The following is an 18,423-nucleotide window of genomic DNA, read 5'->3' as shown; positions in this document are numbered from 1 at the left end:
CTGTACATTTTTTTACGATCGCAAGCCATTGCTGGATACTGAGAACATCAAGAACTGCAGGATTATCCCATCAGTGAGTCACTCAATTTCCATGGAGCTAGATGTATTGCGTACCATTGTTGTGTTGTCATCTGGGTTTGTTGTGCAACGTTGTGCCAAGAAGGTATACGATCCAACAAATGGAGCAGGAGATTATCTTGGACATTTTTGTTGTGATCTCAAGATCCCATTGGACCTTGGTAGCATAGAATACAGTAACTCGGGTTTACTGATTCATTGGCTAGACCAATGGCGGGGGAGCTGCGTTTCCTCAGTTGTGGCGAGGATTAGACCCTCGCCACAGGAGTCACTTGTTGCAGTCGCCCGGGGTGGAAACACCAGAGATAGTGTGGGAAAGAACAGAGGCTTCTGTTGTCACGTTGGATTCCGTACTGGGCTGGGGGCTGGCCCCTTCTGTCAGTGCTGCCCTCCAGTGTTTGCTCAGTGCTGCCCTCCAGTGTTTGCTCGGTGGAAGATCTAGCTTGACCAGGCAAATTTATCATCAATCTACAGTCATGCCACTCAGAGACATGGGCTGTATGAAGTTTTTTTTTCTTTGTGACTGTATGTCTTTCTGAAATAATAACTATATGTGCTTTTTGTGCTGTGTGCAGTCTGCTGTTGGTAATACATTTTGCACCATCTCCCTAGAAGTACACTGTTTCATTTGGCTATATTCATATATGCTTGAATGATAATTAAACTTGAATTTCAACTTGAGGATTAGGATGGAAGATGAAGTATTTAAGTGGAACATGAGGGGAAACTTCTTCGCTCAGAGGTTGGTGTGAGAATGATATAAGCTGCCAGTGGAAATGGTGGATGTTGGTTTGACTGCATGACTTATTAGATGAGCTTTACCTGGACTTCAAAACCTACAGTGAAATACATTGTTCGCTTCAACGATCAACACAGCTGTGTCACCACACATTCCGTGCCAACATAATATGCCCACAACTTAATAATAATTGCTAACCAGTATGTCTTTGGAATGACAACACACACAAAATGCTGGTGGAACACAGCAGGCCAGGCAGCATCTATAGGGAGAAGCATTGTCGACGTTTTGGGCCGAGACCCTTCGTCAGGACTAACCGAAAGGAAAGATAGTAAGAGATTTGAAAGTAGTGGGGGGAGGGGGAAATGCAAAATGTTAGGAGAAGACCGGAGGGGGTGGGATGAAGCTAAGAGCTGGAAAGGTGATTGACAAAAGGGATACAGAGCTGGAGAAGGGAAAGGATCATGGGACCTCCCGCCCAGGGAGAAAGAAGGGGGAGATGGAAAACAGGCAGAGTGATGGGCAGAGAGAGAGAGACAAAAAAGAGGAGGGGGAAAAAAACTAAATATATCAGGAGCAAACACGAGGAAATCTGCAGATGCTGGAAATTCAAACAACAACACACACACAAAGTGCTGGTGGAACACAGCAGGCCAGGCAGCATCTGCAGGGAGAAGCACTGTCAACGTTTCAGGCCGAGACCCTTCATCAGGACTAACCGAAAGGAAAGTTAGTAAGAGATTTGAAAGTAGATTTGTGTGTTGTTGTTTGAATAATAATAATTATTATTATTATTCATGATAATAATTTACAGATTGTGCAGTCAGTCCACACAGAGAGTGTGTAGTCAGTCCAGGCACAGAGAGTGTGCAGTCAGTCTACACGATAATAATTTACAGAAAGTGTGCAGTCAGACTACACGATAATAATTTACAGAGAGTTGCAGTCAGACTACACGATAATAATTTACAGAGAGTGTGCAGTCAGACTACACGATAATAATTTACAGAGAGTTGCAGTCAGACTACACGATAATAATTTACAGAGAATGTGTAGTCAGTCCACACAGAGAGTGTAGTCAGTCCACACAGAGAGAGTGTAGTCAGTCCACACAGAGAGAGTGTAGTCAGCCCACACAGAGAGTGTGCAGTCAGACTACACGATAATAATTTACCGAGAGTGTGCAGTCAGACTACACGATAATAATTTACAGAGTGTGCAGTCAGACTGCACGATAATAATTTACAGTGTGCAGTCAGACTACACGATAATAATTTACAGAGATTGTGCAGTCAGACTACACGATAATAATTTACAGAGTGTGCAGTCAGACTACACGATAATAATTTACAGAGAGTGTGCAGTCAGACTGCACGATAATAATTTACAGAGAGTGTGCAGTCAGACTGCACGATAATAATTTACAGAGAGTGTGCAGTCAGACTACACAATAATAATTTACAGAGAGTGTGCGGTCAGTTCACACAGTCCTAGTTAACAAATAGTGTGCAGTCATTCGACACGACGATGGTTTACATATAGTTTGCAGTTGATCAGGCCGAGAAAGGACTTCCAAGAGATGTTTTTGAAGAGTATAGCTCCTCTTTACCAGCAAGGGGACCACAGCCATTTGGCACATTAACAAGAGATATGAATGCAAATGAAGGATTCTACGGTGACATTTACTATTGGTCAGTTACTTTACTAATTCTGAAATATTATTGGCCTTGCACGTGGAGATACTATTGGTGATTAACACCTATATTACCACATTGTGATTCGTGTTTGATTATGCAAATCAATAATTTGAACATGTAGAGGGTAACCTACTGGACCATACCTGTATGCCAGTAGTCAATTCTGTATAAAAATTACATTTCTCTGTTCAGGCTTCAGAACAGTGTGGAATTTTCAGAATCCATCTAATTGACAATGGTAGTGAGTCCCTTTCAGTGGGCAGTGAAACGAGAGGTCCTCACTCTGACAGGAATTCAGAAAGAACTTCTTCATCCTGAGAGTGGGGAGAATGTAGGGTTCACCACAACAGGAAGTGGTCGAGGTGACGGGTATTGATTCGGTAGATGGGAGGCTGTACACAAGAAAGGAAAAGAACAGAGGATTATGGTGGGAACATTGCAGGAACGTAAATGTAGGTTCAATTTGGATTGGCTGAGAGGCCTATATTTGTGCAATATCCATGCAACCATAAGATATTGTGGTTATCTTTTAACCTTTGCCAAGATCAATCTAATCCTTCCCTCCCAAATAGCCCTCTATTTTTCTATCATCCATGTGCCTATCATCTATCATCCATGTGCCTTTAAGAATCCCTACAGTATCTCCTCTACTGCCACCCCTGGCCTTGCATGGAATAGCAGCCTTCCACCTCTTAAAATAGAGCTGTCTCTGACCTTCCATATAAGACCATAGAGCATAGGACACAGGAGCTGTATTAGGCCATTCAGTTCATCAAGTCTGCTCTGCCATTCCATTATGGCTGATTTATTATCCCTCTCAAACCCATTCTCCTGTCTTCTTCCCATAACCTTTGGCACTGATTAATCAATCTCTGCTTTGAACATACGCAATGACTTGTCCCCTACAGCTGCCTGTGGCAATGAATTTCACAGATTCACCGCCCACTGGCTAACAAAATCCCATCTCATCTCGGTTCTAAATGGATGTCCCTCTTAACAGAGACTGTGCCTGATGCTCCTAGACTCACTCACCATTTTGGAAGTTGATAGGTTTCAAAAAGATCCCTCTGGTTATTTGAAACTCCAGCAAGCAGAGGCCAGAGCCACCGGATGCTCCTCATACATTAACCCTTTCATTCCTGGAATCATTCTTGTGAACCTCCTCTGGACCCTCTCCAATGTCTGTACATCTTTTCTAAGATAAGGGGTCTAACCTGCTCAAAGAGTGGTCTGACCATTGCCTTATAAAGCCCCAAAATTATGTCCTTGCTCTTATGTTCAAGTGCTTTTTACTTTCTTCCAATCACCTTAAGAGTTATGCTCTCCCACATTAGTTATTCCCACCCTGGGGAAAAGTCTCTGGCCAACCGCTCGTTCTGTGCCTCTTAACATCTGAGTTCTAGGGGGAGGCTGGATCCTCGTTCCCTGCAGCGTAGGAGAATGAGGGTGTCTATAATAACATCTGGTGTAATGAAAATGTGGCTGATCGTAGTCTTTATCCCAGGGTTGCAAAGCCCAACACTAAAGGCACAGCTATAAAGTAAAAGGAGAAAGGTTTGACAGGGACCTGTGAGGGAGTTCTTCACACAGAGGATAGTGAGTACCTGGACTGAGGAAGTGGTCAAGGCAGGTACAATTGCAACATTTGAGAGGCATTTGTATAGACAGATGGAGGGGAAGGGCTTGGAGGGCTACAGGGCAAACATGGGCAGCTGGGGCTAGCAGGGAGGAAGCCGGAGTGACCAGCTGGGCTGACTTACAAGAGGGTTCTCTGACATTGGTCTACCAGGATATAGCTCAGGAAGAGGAGTGGAATGATTTTTCTTGTACGCTTTAAATTCTCTGGAGGTTTTGCTGTGATTATGAGCAAAAATTGGTGTGTGTGTGTTTAGGAAAGAGAGAGAGAGAGAGAGAGAGGTGGGAGGAAGGAGAGAAGAGGATGTGGGGAGAGAGGGAGGGAGGGGAAAGAGAGAAAAGGAGAGAAAGCGAAGGGAGGGAAGGGTGCGGGAGGAAGGGGAAAGCAGAGAGACGGAGAAAGACGAGAGAGAGTTGCTTTAAGGAGGCAGTGTTTAGCTGTGTAATGGCTAGTCACTGGTTATTTCAACTGGAAAATTGATTCGGGACTGCTTGACGTCATCAGCATTGATCTCTCTGTATAATTTATTGCCTCGCAGAGGGTCAGCAGTGGAGGGGAATCTGGCAGAGTGGGCTGCCCTTGGCAGAGGTGTGAGGGGGTCCTGTGTGTCTGCACCGGCAGTACCGGACTGAGCGAAAGGTGCGGGGCGCACGGAACGGTTTCACATTGTTGATTCCGAGCCGAGAACCTCCGGCCTCCGAGCTGGCTGCAAACCAGGACAAGAGAGAGAGACACACACACATAGGGACAGACAGACAGACAGACAGAGGAAAGGACACATAGGCAGACACACACATGTAGAGACAGATAGACACACACACACACACACACAGGCAAGAACAGACAGAGGCAGGGACAGACAGACAGACACACGAGGGACAGGCGCACAGACAGACACACACAGGCAGTTACAAACACACAGGAAGGGTCACACACACACGGGTGGGATAGACGCGCAGGCTCACACACACTGACGTACACACTGACACCCACAGTAACACCCACACACACACACACAGTCTCTCTCTCTCACATACACACAAGCCGAGCGAGATGGACGGGCAATCAGACAGATGAAGCTCCCTCCGGAGATTCACAGTAACGCAAACACGGAGAGCGGGGAAGTGCATCGATAGGGGGATCACACAGACACGGTGAAGCACGTAGAGACGGGCGCATACTGAGTCACACTCAAAATGGACTGAAGGAGCAAATTAGAAAGGAGTTTTTTTTTAAACTCCGTCGAGTCACTGCCAGTCAGGAGGCAGAGCGGACTACCACCAGGCTGATGCGTAATTATTAGGTAGTAGAATCGACACCGGCAGCCCTTCTGCTCTGACAACATGAAAAAAATCTGGGCGAAGAAACGACTCCAGGTAAGAGACGGGAAAATGGTGCGCGGTAGGAATGGGGGTTCTCCCGGCGAGAGAGAGAACTCTATAACTGTGTGTGTGTGTGTGTCTGCAGTTAGAGGAAGATCACATCATCGTGGACATCAGGACTACCTTATTAACTTAGAATTCAGAATCATTACACCGCTCATTTTGCTGATTCCGTTGATATTTTCACCGCGGAGACGGACCCGGCAGAGGGGTTTCAAACGGAACCGAGTGTTTGTAATGGACACTCGGTTGCTTCAGACCGAAAGGTGAAGGTTACAGGAAGGAATCCAGAAGCCTAACAGAAAGTGCTGGAAACAAGACGAGAGCATCTGGGCCGAGGGAGAACATCTGGACCGAGAGCCCAGAGATCCGCCCAGGGAACGAGATGGTCTGGATCACAAAGCAATGTCACAGTTGTAGAGTACTGTTCATTCCCAAGGGGAGAGAGTTAGTGCAGGTGACAGGCTCACCCTTTCCTCTCCTCACTCCCACCACATCCCCTCATCTGCCTTCCCACTCTCCTCCCCATCCCTCCTTCCACACCCGTCATTCCCCTCTCCTCACTCCCCTCCCTTCTTCGTCCTTCACTCCCCTCCCTCCTTCCTCACTTCCTGTCCTTCCCCTCTCCTCACTCCCACCCCTCTCTCCTCGCCCCTCCCTTCCTCCCCCTCTGCCACCCCTATCCTCCTATCCCCCTCCCCCTCTGCCACCCCCTATCCCCCTCCCCTCTGCCACCCCTACCCCCCTCCCCTCTGCCACCCCTACCCCCCTTCTGCCACCCCTATCCCCCTCCCTTCTGCCACCCCTATCCCCTTCCTTCTGCCACCCCCTATCCCTCCTCCCCCTCTGCCACCCACTATCCCATCTCCCCCTCTGCCACCCCCTCCCCTCTACCACCCACTACCCCCTCCCCTCTACCACCCTCTACCACCCCCTACCCCCTCCCCTGTGCCACCCCTATTCCCTCTCCCTCTCTGCCACCCCCTCCCCTCTACCACCCACTACCCCCTCCCCTGTGCCACCCCCTATTCCCTCTCCCTCTCTGCCACCCCTCACCCTCCCTCCTCTTTCAGGACATGAAGCGGGTCACTAGGTGGTCGGCCAATGAACCACGCGCTGTTCCGGAGCTGTTTATCTCCGAGCAGCTAGGGAGCGCTGTGGAGTCCTGCTCCTCCCCACAGTCAACTAACCGAGACTCCCAATGAGAAACGACTGGGTTGTCATCAATTATCCAGTCAGTGTTTTTTTCAGAAATGGGACAGTACCACACTGGCCCTTCAGCCAAACATGGTGCCAAACTAAACTCCAGCCTGCATGTAATCCAGTTCCCCCATTCTCTGCACGTTCACCACCCTGTCTAAGAGCTTCGGCAAGGCCACACAGCAATCCTGTAGCTTCACCCTTTCTACTTATCATCTCCCAGCTTCTCACTTCATTCCCCCTCCCCACCCAGCTACCTTCTCCCTCACCTAGCATCTGCCCAGTTGTCCTTCCCCACACCTTCCTATTCCAACTTCTGCCCAATTCCTGTCAGTGCTGATTACGGGTCTCGGCCCAAAATGTCAACTCTTTATTCCCCTCCTTAGGTCCGACCTGTCTTGCAGTTCCTCCAGCACTTTGTGTGTGTTATTCTGCATTTCCTCCATCAGCAGATAATCATTTTATTACATATAGTAGCCCAGGGGTTCCCAGCTTCTTTATGCCTTTGACCCCTTTCATTAACCAAGGGGTTAGTGAACCCCTGACATAACCATTCCTATGTTTTTGCTGTATACAAAGGGAAATAATTTTAAGATGATTAGATGAACGTCAGTTGAAGCTTTTTTTTACACAGAGTGGTGGGTGCTTGGAAAACACTGCCGGGGTGGTGTCAGAGGCAGATACATTAGGGGCATTTAAGAGGCTCTTAGGTAGGCAAATGGATAGAAAAATGTAGGGCTAAGTGGGAGGGAAGGATTCAATTGATTTTGAAACAGGTGAAACAGCAGAACATCATAAACCAAAAGGCCTGTGCTGTGCTGCAATGGTCTTTGCCTGATGTTCTGTAGGACAGATAGTGGATGATGTGTGAGGTGATGGGTCGGTTGGGGTAGAGGTGGGATGGGTGAGGAAGGTGGGGTTTGATGAGAAGAAATCTGGATCACATGGGCTGTGGCTTGGGTGTGCTGGGTACGGGAGAGGCTTGTGATTTGGCCCCAACCTCTGGCTCTCTTTGTGTGGAGCGTGCACATTCAACCTGTGAAGACTAATTCCACGTACTTTGGTTTCCTCTTACTTCTCAAAGACATTGGCAATTTAATTGGCCGCTGTGAATTGTTCCATGGCGTGTGGGCAAGTGGTCAGATCTTGGAGAAGTTGGGTACAGGGAGTTGCACTACGAGCTAGCTCAGACTAGATGGGCCTCTTATGCCATGACGGAATATGATGGGGGATGTGGGCTCTGAGCTCTGTTAGGTAAGGTGTGCAAAATGGAATCAATTTTGGCTTTGGGTCTGGGTTTGTGTTGGTACCTATTGGTGTGTATCTGGCGGAGAGTGTTGGGCTGGTACTGGATTGGGAAGGTGTGGGGATGGGATTCGTGTGTACAAATGTGTCGTTAGTATGCTGCATTAGCTATTGGATTGGGGATGGATTTGGGTTTGGGCTGGAAATCGTGTGCGCAGGAGTCTGCCTGATATGCTGTATAGGGTTGGGGCTGGAGTGCAGAGGTGTATACCTGGTAGACTGTGCTGGGTTAGGGTGGGATTGGTGTGTGTCACTGTGTACTCTGGCTGTGCTGGGTCAGGTTGGGATTGGTGTGTGTTGCTGTGTACTCTGGCTGTGCTGGGTCAGGTTGGGATTGGTGTGTGTCACTGTGTACTCTGGCTGTGCTGGGTTAGGTTGGGATTGGTGTGTGTCACTGTGTACTCTGGCTGTGCTGGGTCAGGTTGGGATTGGTGTGTGTTGCTGTGTACTTTGGCTGTGCTGGGTCAGGTTGGGATTGGTGTGTGTTGCTGTGTACTCTGGCTGTGCTGGGTCAGGTTGGGATTGGTGTGTGTCACTGTGTACTCTGGCTGTGCTGGGTATCAGACGGGTCAGGTTGGGATTGGTGTGTGTCACCGTGTACTCTGGCTGTGCTGGGTATCAGACGGGTTAGGTTGGTATTGGTGTGTGTCACCGTGTACTCTGGCTGTGCAGGTTCAGGTTGGGATTGGTGTGTGTCACTCTGTACTCTGGCTGTGCTGGGTCAGGTTGGGATTGGTGTGTGTCACTCTGTACTCTGGCTGTGCTGGGTCAGGTTGGGATTGGTGTGTGTCACTGTGTACTCTGGCTGTGCTGGGTATCAGACAGGTCAGGTTGGGATTGGTGTGTGTCACTGTGTACTCTGGCTGTGCAGGGTCAGGTTGGGATTGGTGTGTGTCACTGTGTACTCTGGCTGTGCTGGGTCAGGTTGGGATTGGTGTGTGTCACTGTGTACTCTGGCTGTGCTGGGTATCAGACAGGTCAGGTTGGGATTGGTGTGTGTCACTGTGTACTCTGGCTGTGCTGGGTCAGGTTGGGATTGGTGTGTGTCACTGTGTACTCTGGCTGTGCTGGGTATCAGACGGGTCAGGTTGGGATTGGTGTGTGTTACCGTGTACTCTGGCTGTGCTGGGTATCAGACAGGTCAGGTTGGGATTGGTGTGTGTTGCTGTGTACTCTGGCTGTGCTGGGTATTAGACGGGTCAGGTTGGGATTGGTGTGTGTCACTTTGTACTCTGGCTGTGCTGGGTATCAGACGGGTCAGGTTGGGATTGGTGTGTGTCACTGTGTACTCTGGCTGTGCTGGGTATCAGACGGGTCAGGTTGGGATTGGTGTATGTCACTGTGTACACTGGCTGTGCTGGGTCAGGTTGGGATTGGTGTGTGTTGCTGTGTACTCTGGCTGTGCTGGGTATCAGACGGGTCAGGTTGGGATTGGTGTGTGTCACTGTGTACACTGGCTGTGCTGGGTCAGGTTGGGATTGGTGTGTGTCACTGTGTACTCTGGCTGTGCTGGGTCAGGTTGGGATTGGTGTGTGTTACCGTGTACTCTGGCTGTGCTGGGTCAGGTTGGGATTGGTGTGTGTCACTGTGTACTCTGGCTGTGCAGGTTCAGGTTGGGATTGGTGTGTGTCACTGTGTACTCTGGCTGTGCTGGGTCAGGTTGGGATTGGTGTGTGTCACTGTGTACTCTGGTTGTGCTGGGTTAGGTTGGGATTGGTGTGTGTTACCATGTACTCTGGCTGTGCTGGGTATCAAGACAGGTCAGGTTGGGATTGGTGTGTGTTGCTGTGTACTCTGGCTGTGCTGGGTCAGGTTGGGATTGGTGTGTGTCACCGTGTACTCTGGCTGTGCTGGGTCAGGTTGGGATTGGTGTGTGTCACTGTGTACTCTGGCTGTGCTGGGTCAGGTTGGGATTGGTGTGTGTCACTGTGTACTCTGGCTGTGCTGGGTCAGGTTGGGATTGGTGTGTGTTACCGTGTACTCTGGCTGTGCTGGGTCAGGTTGGGATTGGTGTGTGTCACTGTGTACTCTGGCTATGCTGGGTATCAGACGGGTCAGGTTGGGATTGGCGTGTGTTACCATGTACTCTGGCTGTGCAGGTTCAGGTTGGGATTGGTGTGTGTCACTGTGTACTCTGGCTGTGCTGGGTCAGGTTGGGATTGGTGTATGTCACTGTGTACTCTGGTTGTGCTGGGTCAGGTTGGGATTGGTGTGTGTCACTGTGTACTCTGGTTGTGCTGGGTTAGGTTGGGATTGGTGTGTGTTACCATGTACTCTGGCTGTGCTGGGTATCAAGACAGGTCAGGTTGGGATTGGTGTGTGTTGCTGTGTACTCTGGCTGTGCTGGGTCAGGTTGGGATTGGTGTGTGTCACCGTGTACTCTGGCTGTGCTGGGTCAGGTTGGGATTGGTGTGTGTCACTGTGTACTCTGGCTGTGCTGGGTCAGGTTGGGATTGGTGTGTGTTACCGTGTACTCTGGCTGTGCTGGGTCAGGTTGGGATTGGTGTGTGTCACTGTGTACTCTGGCTATGCTGGGTATCAGACGGGTCAGGTTGGGATTGGCGTGTGTTACCATGTACTCTGGCTGTGCAGGTTCAGGTTGGGATTGGTGTGTGTCACTGTGTACTCTGGCTGTGCTGGGTCAGGTTGGGATTGGTGTATGTCACTGTGTACTCTGGTTGTGCTGGGTCAGGTTGGGATTGGTGTGTGTCACTGTGTACTCTGGTTGTGCTGGGTTAGGTTGGGATTGGTGTGTGTTACCATGTACTCTGGCTGTGCTGGGTATCAAGACAGGTCAGGTTGGGATTGGTGTGTGTTGCTGTGTACTCTGGCTGTGCTGGGTCAGGTTGGGATTGGTGTGTGTCACCGTGTACTCTGGCTGTGCTGGGTCAGGTTGGGATTGGTGTGTGTCACCGTGTACTCTGGTTGTGCTGGGTCAGGTTGGGATTGGTGTGTGTCACTGTGTACTCTGGTTGTGCTGGGTCAGGTTGGGATTGGTGTGTGTTACCGTGTACTCTGGCTGTGCTGGGTATCAGACGGGTCAAGTTGGGATTGGTGAGTGTTACCGTGTACTCTGGCTGTGCTGGGTATCAGACAGGTCAGGTTGGGATTGATGTGTGTTATCGTGTACTCTGGCTGTGCTGGGTATCAGACGGGTTAGGTTGGGATTGGTGTGTGTCACTGTGTACTCTGGCTGTGCTGGGTCAGGTTGGGATTGGTGTGTGTTGCTGTGTACTCTGGCTGTGCTGGGTATCAGACGGGTTAGGTTGGGATTGGTGTGTGTCACCGTGTACTCTGGCTGTGCTGGGTCAGGTTGGGATTGGTGTGTGTTACCGTGCACTCTGGCTGTGCTGGGTCAGGTTGGGATTGGTGTGTGTCACTGTGTACTCTGGTTGTGCTGGGTCAGGTTGGGATTGGTGTGTGTCACTGTGTACTCTGGCTGTGCTGGGTCAGGTTGGGATTGGTGTGTGTCACTGTGTACTCTGGTTGTGCTGGGTCAGGTTGGGATTGGTGTGTGTCACTGTGTACTCTGGTTGTGCTGGGTCAGGTTGGGATTGGTGTGTGTCACTCTGTACTCTGGTTGTGCCGGGTCAGGTTGGGATTGGTGTGTGTTACCGTGTACTCTGGTTGTGCCGGGTCAGGTTGGGATTGGTGTGTGTTACCGTGTACTCTGGCTGTGCTGGGTATCAGACAGGTCAGGTTGGGATTGGTGTGTGTCACTGTGTACACTGGCTGTGCAGGTTCAGGTTGGGATTGGTGTGTGTCACTGTGTACTCTGGCTGTGCTGGGTCAGGTTGTGATTGGTGTGTGTTGCTGTGTACTCTGGCTGTGCTGGGTATCAGACGGGTTAGGTTGGGATTGGTGTGTGTCACCGTGTACTCTGGCTGTGCTGGGTCAGGTTGGGATTGGTGTGTGTTACCGTGCACTCTGGCTGTGCTGGGTCAGGTTGGGATTGGTGTGTGTCACTGTGTACTCTGGTTGTGCTGGGTCATGTTGGGATTGGTGTGTGTCACTGTGTACTCTGGCTGTGCTGGGTCAGGTTGGGATTGGTGTGTGTCACTCTGTACTCTGGTTGTGCCGGGTCAGGTTGGGATTGGTGTGTGTTACCGTGTACTCTGGTTGTGCCGGGTCAGGTTGGGATTGGTGTGTGTTACCGTGTACTCTGGCTGTGCTGGGTATCAGACAGGTCAGGTTGGGATTGGTGTGTGTTACCGTGTACTCTGGCTGTGCTGGGTATCAGACGGGTTAGGTTGGGATTGGTGTGTGTCACTGTGTACTCTGGTTGTGCAGGGTCAGGTTGGGATTGGTGTGTGTCACTGTGTACTCTGGCTGTGCTGGGTCAGGTTGGGATTGGTGTGTGTCACTGTGTACTCTGGCTTTGCTGGGTCAGGTTGGGATTGGGTGTGTGTCACTGTGTACTCTGGCTGTGCTGGGTCAGGTTGGGATTGGTGTGTGTCACTGTGTACTCTGGCTGTGCTGGGTCAGGTTGGGATTGGTGTGTGTTGCTGTGTACTTTGGCTGTGCTGGGTCAGGTTGGGATTGGTGTGTGTTGCTGTGTACTCTGGCTGTGCTGGGTCAGGTTGGGATTGGTGTGTGTCACTGTGTACTCTGGCTGTGCTGGGTATCAGACGGGTCAGGTTGGGATTGGTGTGTGTCACCGTGTACTCTGGCTGTGCTGGGTATCAGACGGGTTAGGTTGGGATTGGTGTGTGTCACTGTGTACTCTGGCTCTGCTGGGTCAGGTTGGGATTGGTGTGTGTCACTGTGTACTCTGGCTTTGCTGGGTCAGGTTGGGATTGGGTGTGTGTCACTGTGTACTCTGGCTGTGCTGGGTCAGGTTGGGATTGGTGTGTGTCACTGTGTACTCTGGCTGTGCTGGGTCAGGTTGGGATTGGTGTGTGTTGCTGTGTACTTTGGCTGTGCTGGGTCAGGTTGGGATTGGTGTGTGTTGCTGTGTACTTTGGCTGTGCTGGGTCAGGTTGGGATTGGTGTGTGTTGCTGTGTACTCTGGCTGTGCTGGGTCAGGTTGGGATTGGTGTGTGTCACTGTGTACTCTGGTTGTGCTGGGTCAGGTTGGGATTGATTATGTCACTGTGTACTCTGGCTGTGCTGGGTCAGGTTGGGATTGGTGTGTGTATCTCTGTACTCTGGCTGTGCTGGGTCAGGTTGGGATTGGTGTATGTCACTGTGTACTCTGGCTGTGCTGGGTCAGGTTGGGATTGGTGTGTGTCACTGTGTACTCTGGTTGTGCTGGGTCAGGTTGGGATTGGTGTGTGTCACTGTGTACTCTGGCTGTGCTGGGTCAGGTTGGGATTGGTGTGTATCACTGTGTACTCTGGCTGTGCTGGGTATCAGACGGGTCAGGTTGGGATTGGTGTGTGTTACCATGTACTCTGGCTGTGCTGGGTATCAGACGGGTCAGGTTGGGATTGGTATGTGTTGCTGTGTACTCTGGCTGTGCTGGGTCAGGTTGGGATTGGTGTGTGTCACTGTGTACTCTGGCTGTGCTGGGTCAGGTTGGGATTAGTGTGTGTCACTGTGTACTCTGGCTGTGCTGGGTCAGGTTGGGATTGGTGTGTGTCACTGTGTACTCTGGCTGTGCTGGGTCAGGTTGGGATTGGTGTGTGTTGCTGTGTACTCTGGCTGTGCTGGGTCAGGTTGGGATTGGTGTGTGTCACTGTGTACTCTGGCTGTGCTGGGTATCAGACGGGTCAGGTTGGGATTGGTGTGTGTCACTGTGTACTCTGGCTGTGCTGGGTATCAGACGGGTTAGGTTGGTATTGGTGTGTGTTACCGTGTACTCTGGCTGTGCTGGGTCAGGTTGGGATTGGTGTGTGTTACCGTGTACTCTGGCTGTGCTGGGTCAGGTTGGGATTGGTGTATGTCACTGTGTACACTGGCTGTGCAGGTTCAGGTTGGGATTGGTGTGTGTCACTCTGTACTCTGGCTGTGCTGGGTCAGGTTGGGATTGGTGTGTGTCACTGTGTACTCTTGCTGTGCCGGGTCAGGTTGGGATTGGTGTGTGTTACCGTGTACTCTGGCTGTGCTGGGTATCAGACAGGTCAGGTTGGGATTGGTGTGTGTCACTGTGTACACTGGCTGTGCAGGTTCAGGTTGGGATTGGTGTGTGTCACTCTGTACTCTGGCTGTGCTGGGTCAGGTTGGGATTGGTGTGTGTCACTCTGTACTCTGGCTGTGCTGGGTCAGGTTGGGATTGGTGTGTGTCACTGTGTACTCTGGTTGTGCTGGGTCAGGTTGGGATTGATTATGTCACTGTGTACTCTGGCTGTGCTGGGTCAGGTTGGGATTGGTGTGTGTCACTGTGTACTCTGGTTGTGCTGGGTCAGGTTGGGATTGGTGTGTGTCACTGTGTACTCTGGCTGTGCTGGGTCAGGTTGGGATTGGTGTGTGTCACTGTGTACTCTGGCTGTGCTGGGTATCAGATGGGTCAGGTTGGGATTGGTGTGTGTTACCGTGTACTCTGGCTGTGCTGGGTATCAGATGGGTCAGGTTGGGATTGGTGTGTGTTAACATGTACTCTGGCTGTGCTGGGTATCAGATGGGTCAGGTTGGGATTGGTGTGTGTTACCGTGTACTCTGGCTGTGCTGGGTTAGGGTGGGATTGGTGTGTGTTACCGTGTACTCTGGCTGTGCTGGGTCAGGTTGGGATTGGTGTGTGTCACTGTGTACTCTGGCTGTGCTGGGTTAGGTTGGGATTGGTGTGTGTCACTGTGTACTCTGGCTGTGCTGGGTTAGGTTGGGATTGGTGTGTGTTGTGTACTCTGGATGGATGGGGTTTGGTGTGTTTTGGCTATGTTGACTGTGAGATTGAGGATATGCTGTGGTTGATGTGTGTAATGTGCCCGCTGGCAGTGTTGCTATGGGATTGGGGATAGATTGTGGTTCGTGTGTGTTAACGTGTTGCTATGGGATTGTGGATGAGTTGGGTTTGGGTATGAGCTGTGGTTGTGGATAGTAGATGTTGCTGTGGGATTGGGTTGGGTGTGTACCCCGGCTGTGTTGGGGATGGAATTGATGTGTAGAGGTGTGTATCTGATGTGTTGTATTGGGGTTGTTGTATACCCGCGCTGTGTTCTGATGGGTAGATGCAGTAATGTGAGGGGGTGGCTGTGCTCAGATCGGCTTTCTGCTGACACGTTATTTTTTTATGTTAACAATTGCCGCCTCCTCTCCTGCCCCAGAGCTGGATGTGTCTCTGAGTTTAGACAGAAGTCAGCTTCTCAGTTCCTCATTTGCATTTGTATAGTGTTCCAAAAAGTCAGATTTGCCTAGTGAGGACTGTGACAACCGGGGCTGGCTGGCTCGCCAGTGTGAATAACCTCTGTGCCCGGAGAGAAGGGCGTCCGGCAGCTCAACCACACCTCTGCCGTTCCATCATTTATTTCTGCGGAATGAGCGGGGGAGTGATTTATTCCTCTACTCATGTGGGAGAGGCAAATGGAGTCATTTTCTGTTTATTACAAATCAGAGTGACAAACCCCGGAGACTGGGATTGGTGGGCACATGCCATTTAGTCAATGAGTCTCACTCCTTCCCCACATCCCTGGAGTTCCCCTCAAAAAATGTATCCACTTCCAAATTCCCATGTTTCTCCTGAATACCATGTTACCATAACACAGAGTAGTAGAATGAGGTCATTCAGCCCATCTTCTGCCATTCCATCATGATTGATTTACTATCCCTCTCAACACCATTCCTCTGCAGTCTCCCTATAACCTTTGACATGCTTATTCATCAACAACCCATCAAATTATGCTTTAAATATACCCAATGACTTGGCATCCACAGATTCACCACCCTTTGGTGGAAGAAAATGCTCCCCAGCTCTGTTCTAAAGGGACAAACTTCTGTTCTGAGGCTGTGCCCTCTGATCCTAGACTCTCCCATTATAGGAAACACACTCTTCACACCCACTCTGTCTAGGCCTTCCAATATTCTATAGGTTTCAATGAGATCCCTCCCACCCCACCTCATTCTTCTAAACTCCAGTGAGTACAGGCCCCAAGCCATCAAACATTAACCCATTCCTTCTTAGGATCACTCTCATAAACCTCCTCTGGACCCTCTCAAATGTCAGTACATCCTTTCTTAGATATGGGGTCCAGAACTACTCACAATACTCCAAATGTGGCCTGACCAATGCCTTATAAAGCCTCAGCATTACACCCTTATCTTTATATTGTAGTCCTCTCAAAATAATCACATTTGCCTTCCTCACCACCAGCTCAACCTGCAAGTTAATCTTTAAGGAATCCTGCACAAGGGCTCCCAAGTCCCCTTGGACTTCCAATTTCTAAATTTATTTTCCGTTTAGAAAATAGTCTATGCCTCCTTTCCATCTACCAAAGTATATTACCATACCATCCCCTGTGCTATATTTCATCTGCCACTTCTTTGCCCCTTCCCCTTTCTGTCTATGTCCTTCTGTAGACTTCCTGTTTCCTCAACACTGCCTGCCATCCACCAGTGTTCATATGGTCTGCAAACTCTGTCTCAAAGCCATCAGTTCCATCATCTGGATCATTAACGTATAATGAGAAAAGTGTGGGACCGAATACCAGCCCCTGCAGAATACCACCGGTCTCTGCCAGATAAGGCCCATCAACAGGCACATAGTTCATCCTTCTCCTCGCATGCTGTTGTCCAGTCTGGGTGATGCATTTAGTGTTGAACCTTGTTTGCAGTTTCCCATGTACCACTCCCCTAAGATGCCAGTGAACACCTGTCTGGGAAGCCCAGACACCTGTCCTCACTATTCCCCCTGAACTCACCACCTCCTCCTCCTTCAGCCGCCACTCAGGATCGAGGGGGACTTGATTTCACTCTGATTCTCTGGGGTTTGAGGTAACTGGTCAATGTTGTAAGTGTTTATTCAGAATCAGGTTTATTTCACTGACATACTGTTCACCGTGGTTCGTTGTTTTGCTGCAGCAGAACAGTGCAATAGGTCAAAATTACTATAAATTACAATAAAATATGTAACAATAAGTAAGTAGTTTTAAAAGGGAGCAACAGAGTGAGGTAGTGTTCATGGACCGTTCAGAAATCTGATGGTGGAGGGGAAGAAGCAACACACACAGAATGCCGGAGGAATTCAGCAGGCCAGGCAGCGTCAACGGGTCGGGCCGTGACCCCTCATCGGGAGTGGAGAGAAGAAGATGAGGAGTCAGAGCTAGAAGCTGGGGGGAGAAGATGAAGAAACACAAGGTGAAAGGTGAATCCAGGAGGAGGGAGGGGTGAAGTAGAGAGCTGGGAAGCTGATAATGAAAGAGATACAGGGCTGGAGAAGGGGGAATCTGATAGTTGAGGACAGAAGGCAATGGAAGAAATGGAAGGGGGAGGAGCACCAGAGGGAGGTGATGGGCAGGTAAGGAGATAGGATGAGAGAGGGAAAAGGGGGTGGGAAATGGTGAAAGGGGTGGGGGGCATTACCGTAAGTTCGAGAAATCGATGTTCATGCCATCAGGTTGGAGGCTGCCCAGTCGGAATACAAGGTGTTGCTCCTCCAACCTGAGAGTGGCCTCATCACAACAGTAGAGCAGACCTTGAATAGACATTTCGGAATGGGAATGGAAAGTGGAATTGAAATGGGTGGGCACTGGGAGATCCAGCTTTTTCTGGTGGACAGAACATAGGTTCCTGGCAAAGTGGTCTCCCAATCTGCTTTGAGTCTCACCGATATGTGGGAGACCGCTTCACCGAGCACCTATGCCCCATCCACTAACTTCTGTATTTCAGTGAGACCCAGCGTAGATTGAGAGAGCCCTTCACCGAGGACCTACACTTTATCTGCCAGGATGAAAAGGATCTCCCAGTGACCTACAATTTTAGTTCCATTTCCCATTCCCACTCCAACATGCCTGTTCATGGCCTCCTCTACTATCGTGATGAGGCCACACTCGGGTTGGAGGAACAACACCTTCTGTTCCATCTGGGTAGCCTCCAACCTGATGGCATGAGCATTGATTTCTTGAACATCCGGTAATGCCCCCCATCACTGCACCATTTCCCATCCCCTTTTCCCTCTCACCTTATCTCTTTGCCTGCCCATTGCCTCCCTCTCTCCCCCCTCCCCCACTTTTCCTTCTTTCATGGCCATTTGTCCTCTCCTATCAGAATCCCCCTTCTCCAGCCCAGTATCTCTTTCATCAATCAATTTCTCAAATCTTTACTTCACTCCTCCCAGCTGCACCTATCACCTCCCCTCCCCCACCTTCTAACTCTGACTCCTCATCCTTATTTTCCAGTCCTGATGAATAGTCTTGGCCTGAAACATCAACCGTTTACTCTCTTCCATAGATGCTGAGTTTCTCCAGCATTTTATGTGTGGTGCTTGGATTTCTCACATCTTCAGATTTTTCTTTT

General features: G+C 50.1%; 2 protein-coding genes across 11 annotated transcripts in view; both read left to right on the top strand.

Annotated features, from left to right (window-relative positions):
• The first annotated feature begins 2,370 nt into the window (after positions 1 to 2,370).
• Positions 2,371 to 18,423, top strand: part of spega (striated muscle enriched protein kinase a) — a 237,721-nt gene continuing 221,668 nt past the window's right edge. For 4 of the 10 annotated variants that reach the window (XM_059967551.1, XM_059967546.1, XM_059967545.1 and 1 more), the window contains exon 1: positions 4,710 to 5,526. Coding sequence is in view for 5 of the 10 variants with exons in the window: in XM_059967546.1 (XP_059823529.1) it covers positions 5,494 to 5,526 (33 nt within the window). In the remaining 5 variants the exon portion in view is untranslated. Of the gene's footprint in view, positions 2,509 to 4,709; positions 5,527 to 18,423 lie in introns of those variants that run through there. The other 6 variants (XM_059967544.1, XM_059967547.1, XM_059967543.1 and 3 more) reach the window with 4 other exon arrangements.
• LOC132392415 (uncharacterized) lies at positions 9,980 to 15,376 on the top strand. Its single transcript, XM_059966241.1, has 3 exons — positions 9,980 to 11,023; positions 11,397 to 11,453; positions 15,305 to 15,376. The coding sequence occupies exons 1-3, from the start codon at positions 10,073 to 10,075 to the stop codon at positions 15,374 to 15,376; spliced, it is 1,080 nt and encodes a 359-aa protein (XP_059822224.1). The 5' UTR covers positions 9,980 to 10,072.

The sequence above is a fragment of the Hypanus sabinus genome, chromosome 4 (assembly GCF_030144855.1).
Source record: "Hypanus sabinus isolate sHypSab1 chromosome 4, sHypSab1.hap1, whole genome shotgun sequence".
In the NCBI taxonomy this organism is placed as follows: domain Eukaryota; kingdom Metazoa; phylum Chordata; class Chondrichthyes; order Myliobatiformes; family Dasyatidae; genus Hypanus; species Hypanus sabinus.
Note: the sequence above shows the minus strand (reverse complement) of the source record. Positions and strands in the feature narration are given on the sequence as shown.

Coding starts and splice junctions, on each gene's coding strand:
- LOC132392415 (XM_059966241.1), top strand. CDS start 10,073: ATGCTGGGTATCAGACGGGTCAGGTTGGGATTGGCGTGTGTTACCATG. Junction 11,024..11,396: donor CTCTGGTTGTGCTGGGTCAG/GTTGGGATTGGT, acceptor GTGCTGGGTCAG/GTTGGGATTGGTGTGTGTCA. Junction 11,454..15,304: donor GCTGGGTCAGGTTGGGATTG/GTGTGTGTCACT, acceptor GCATTTGTATAG/TGTTCCAAAAAGTCAGATTT.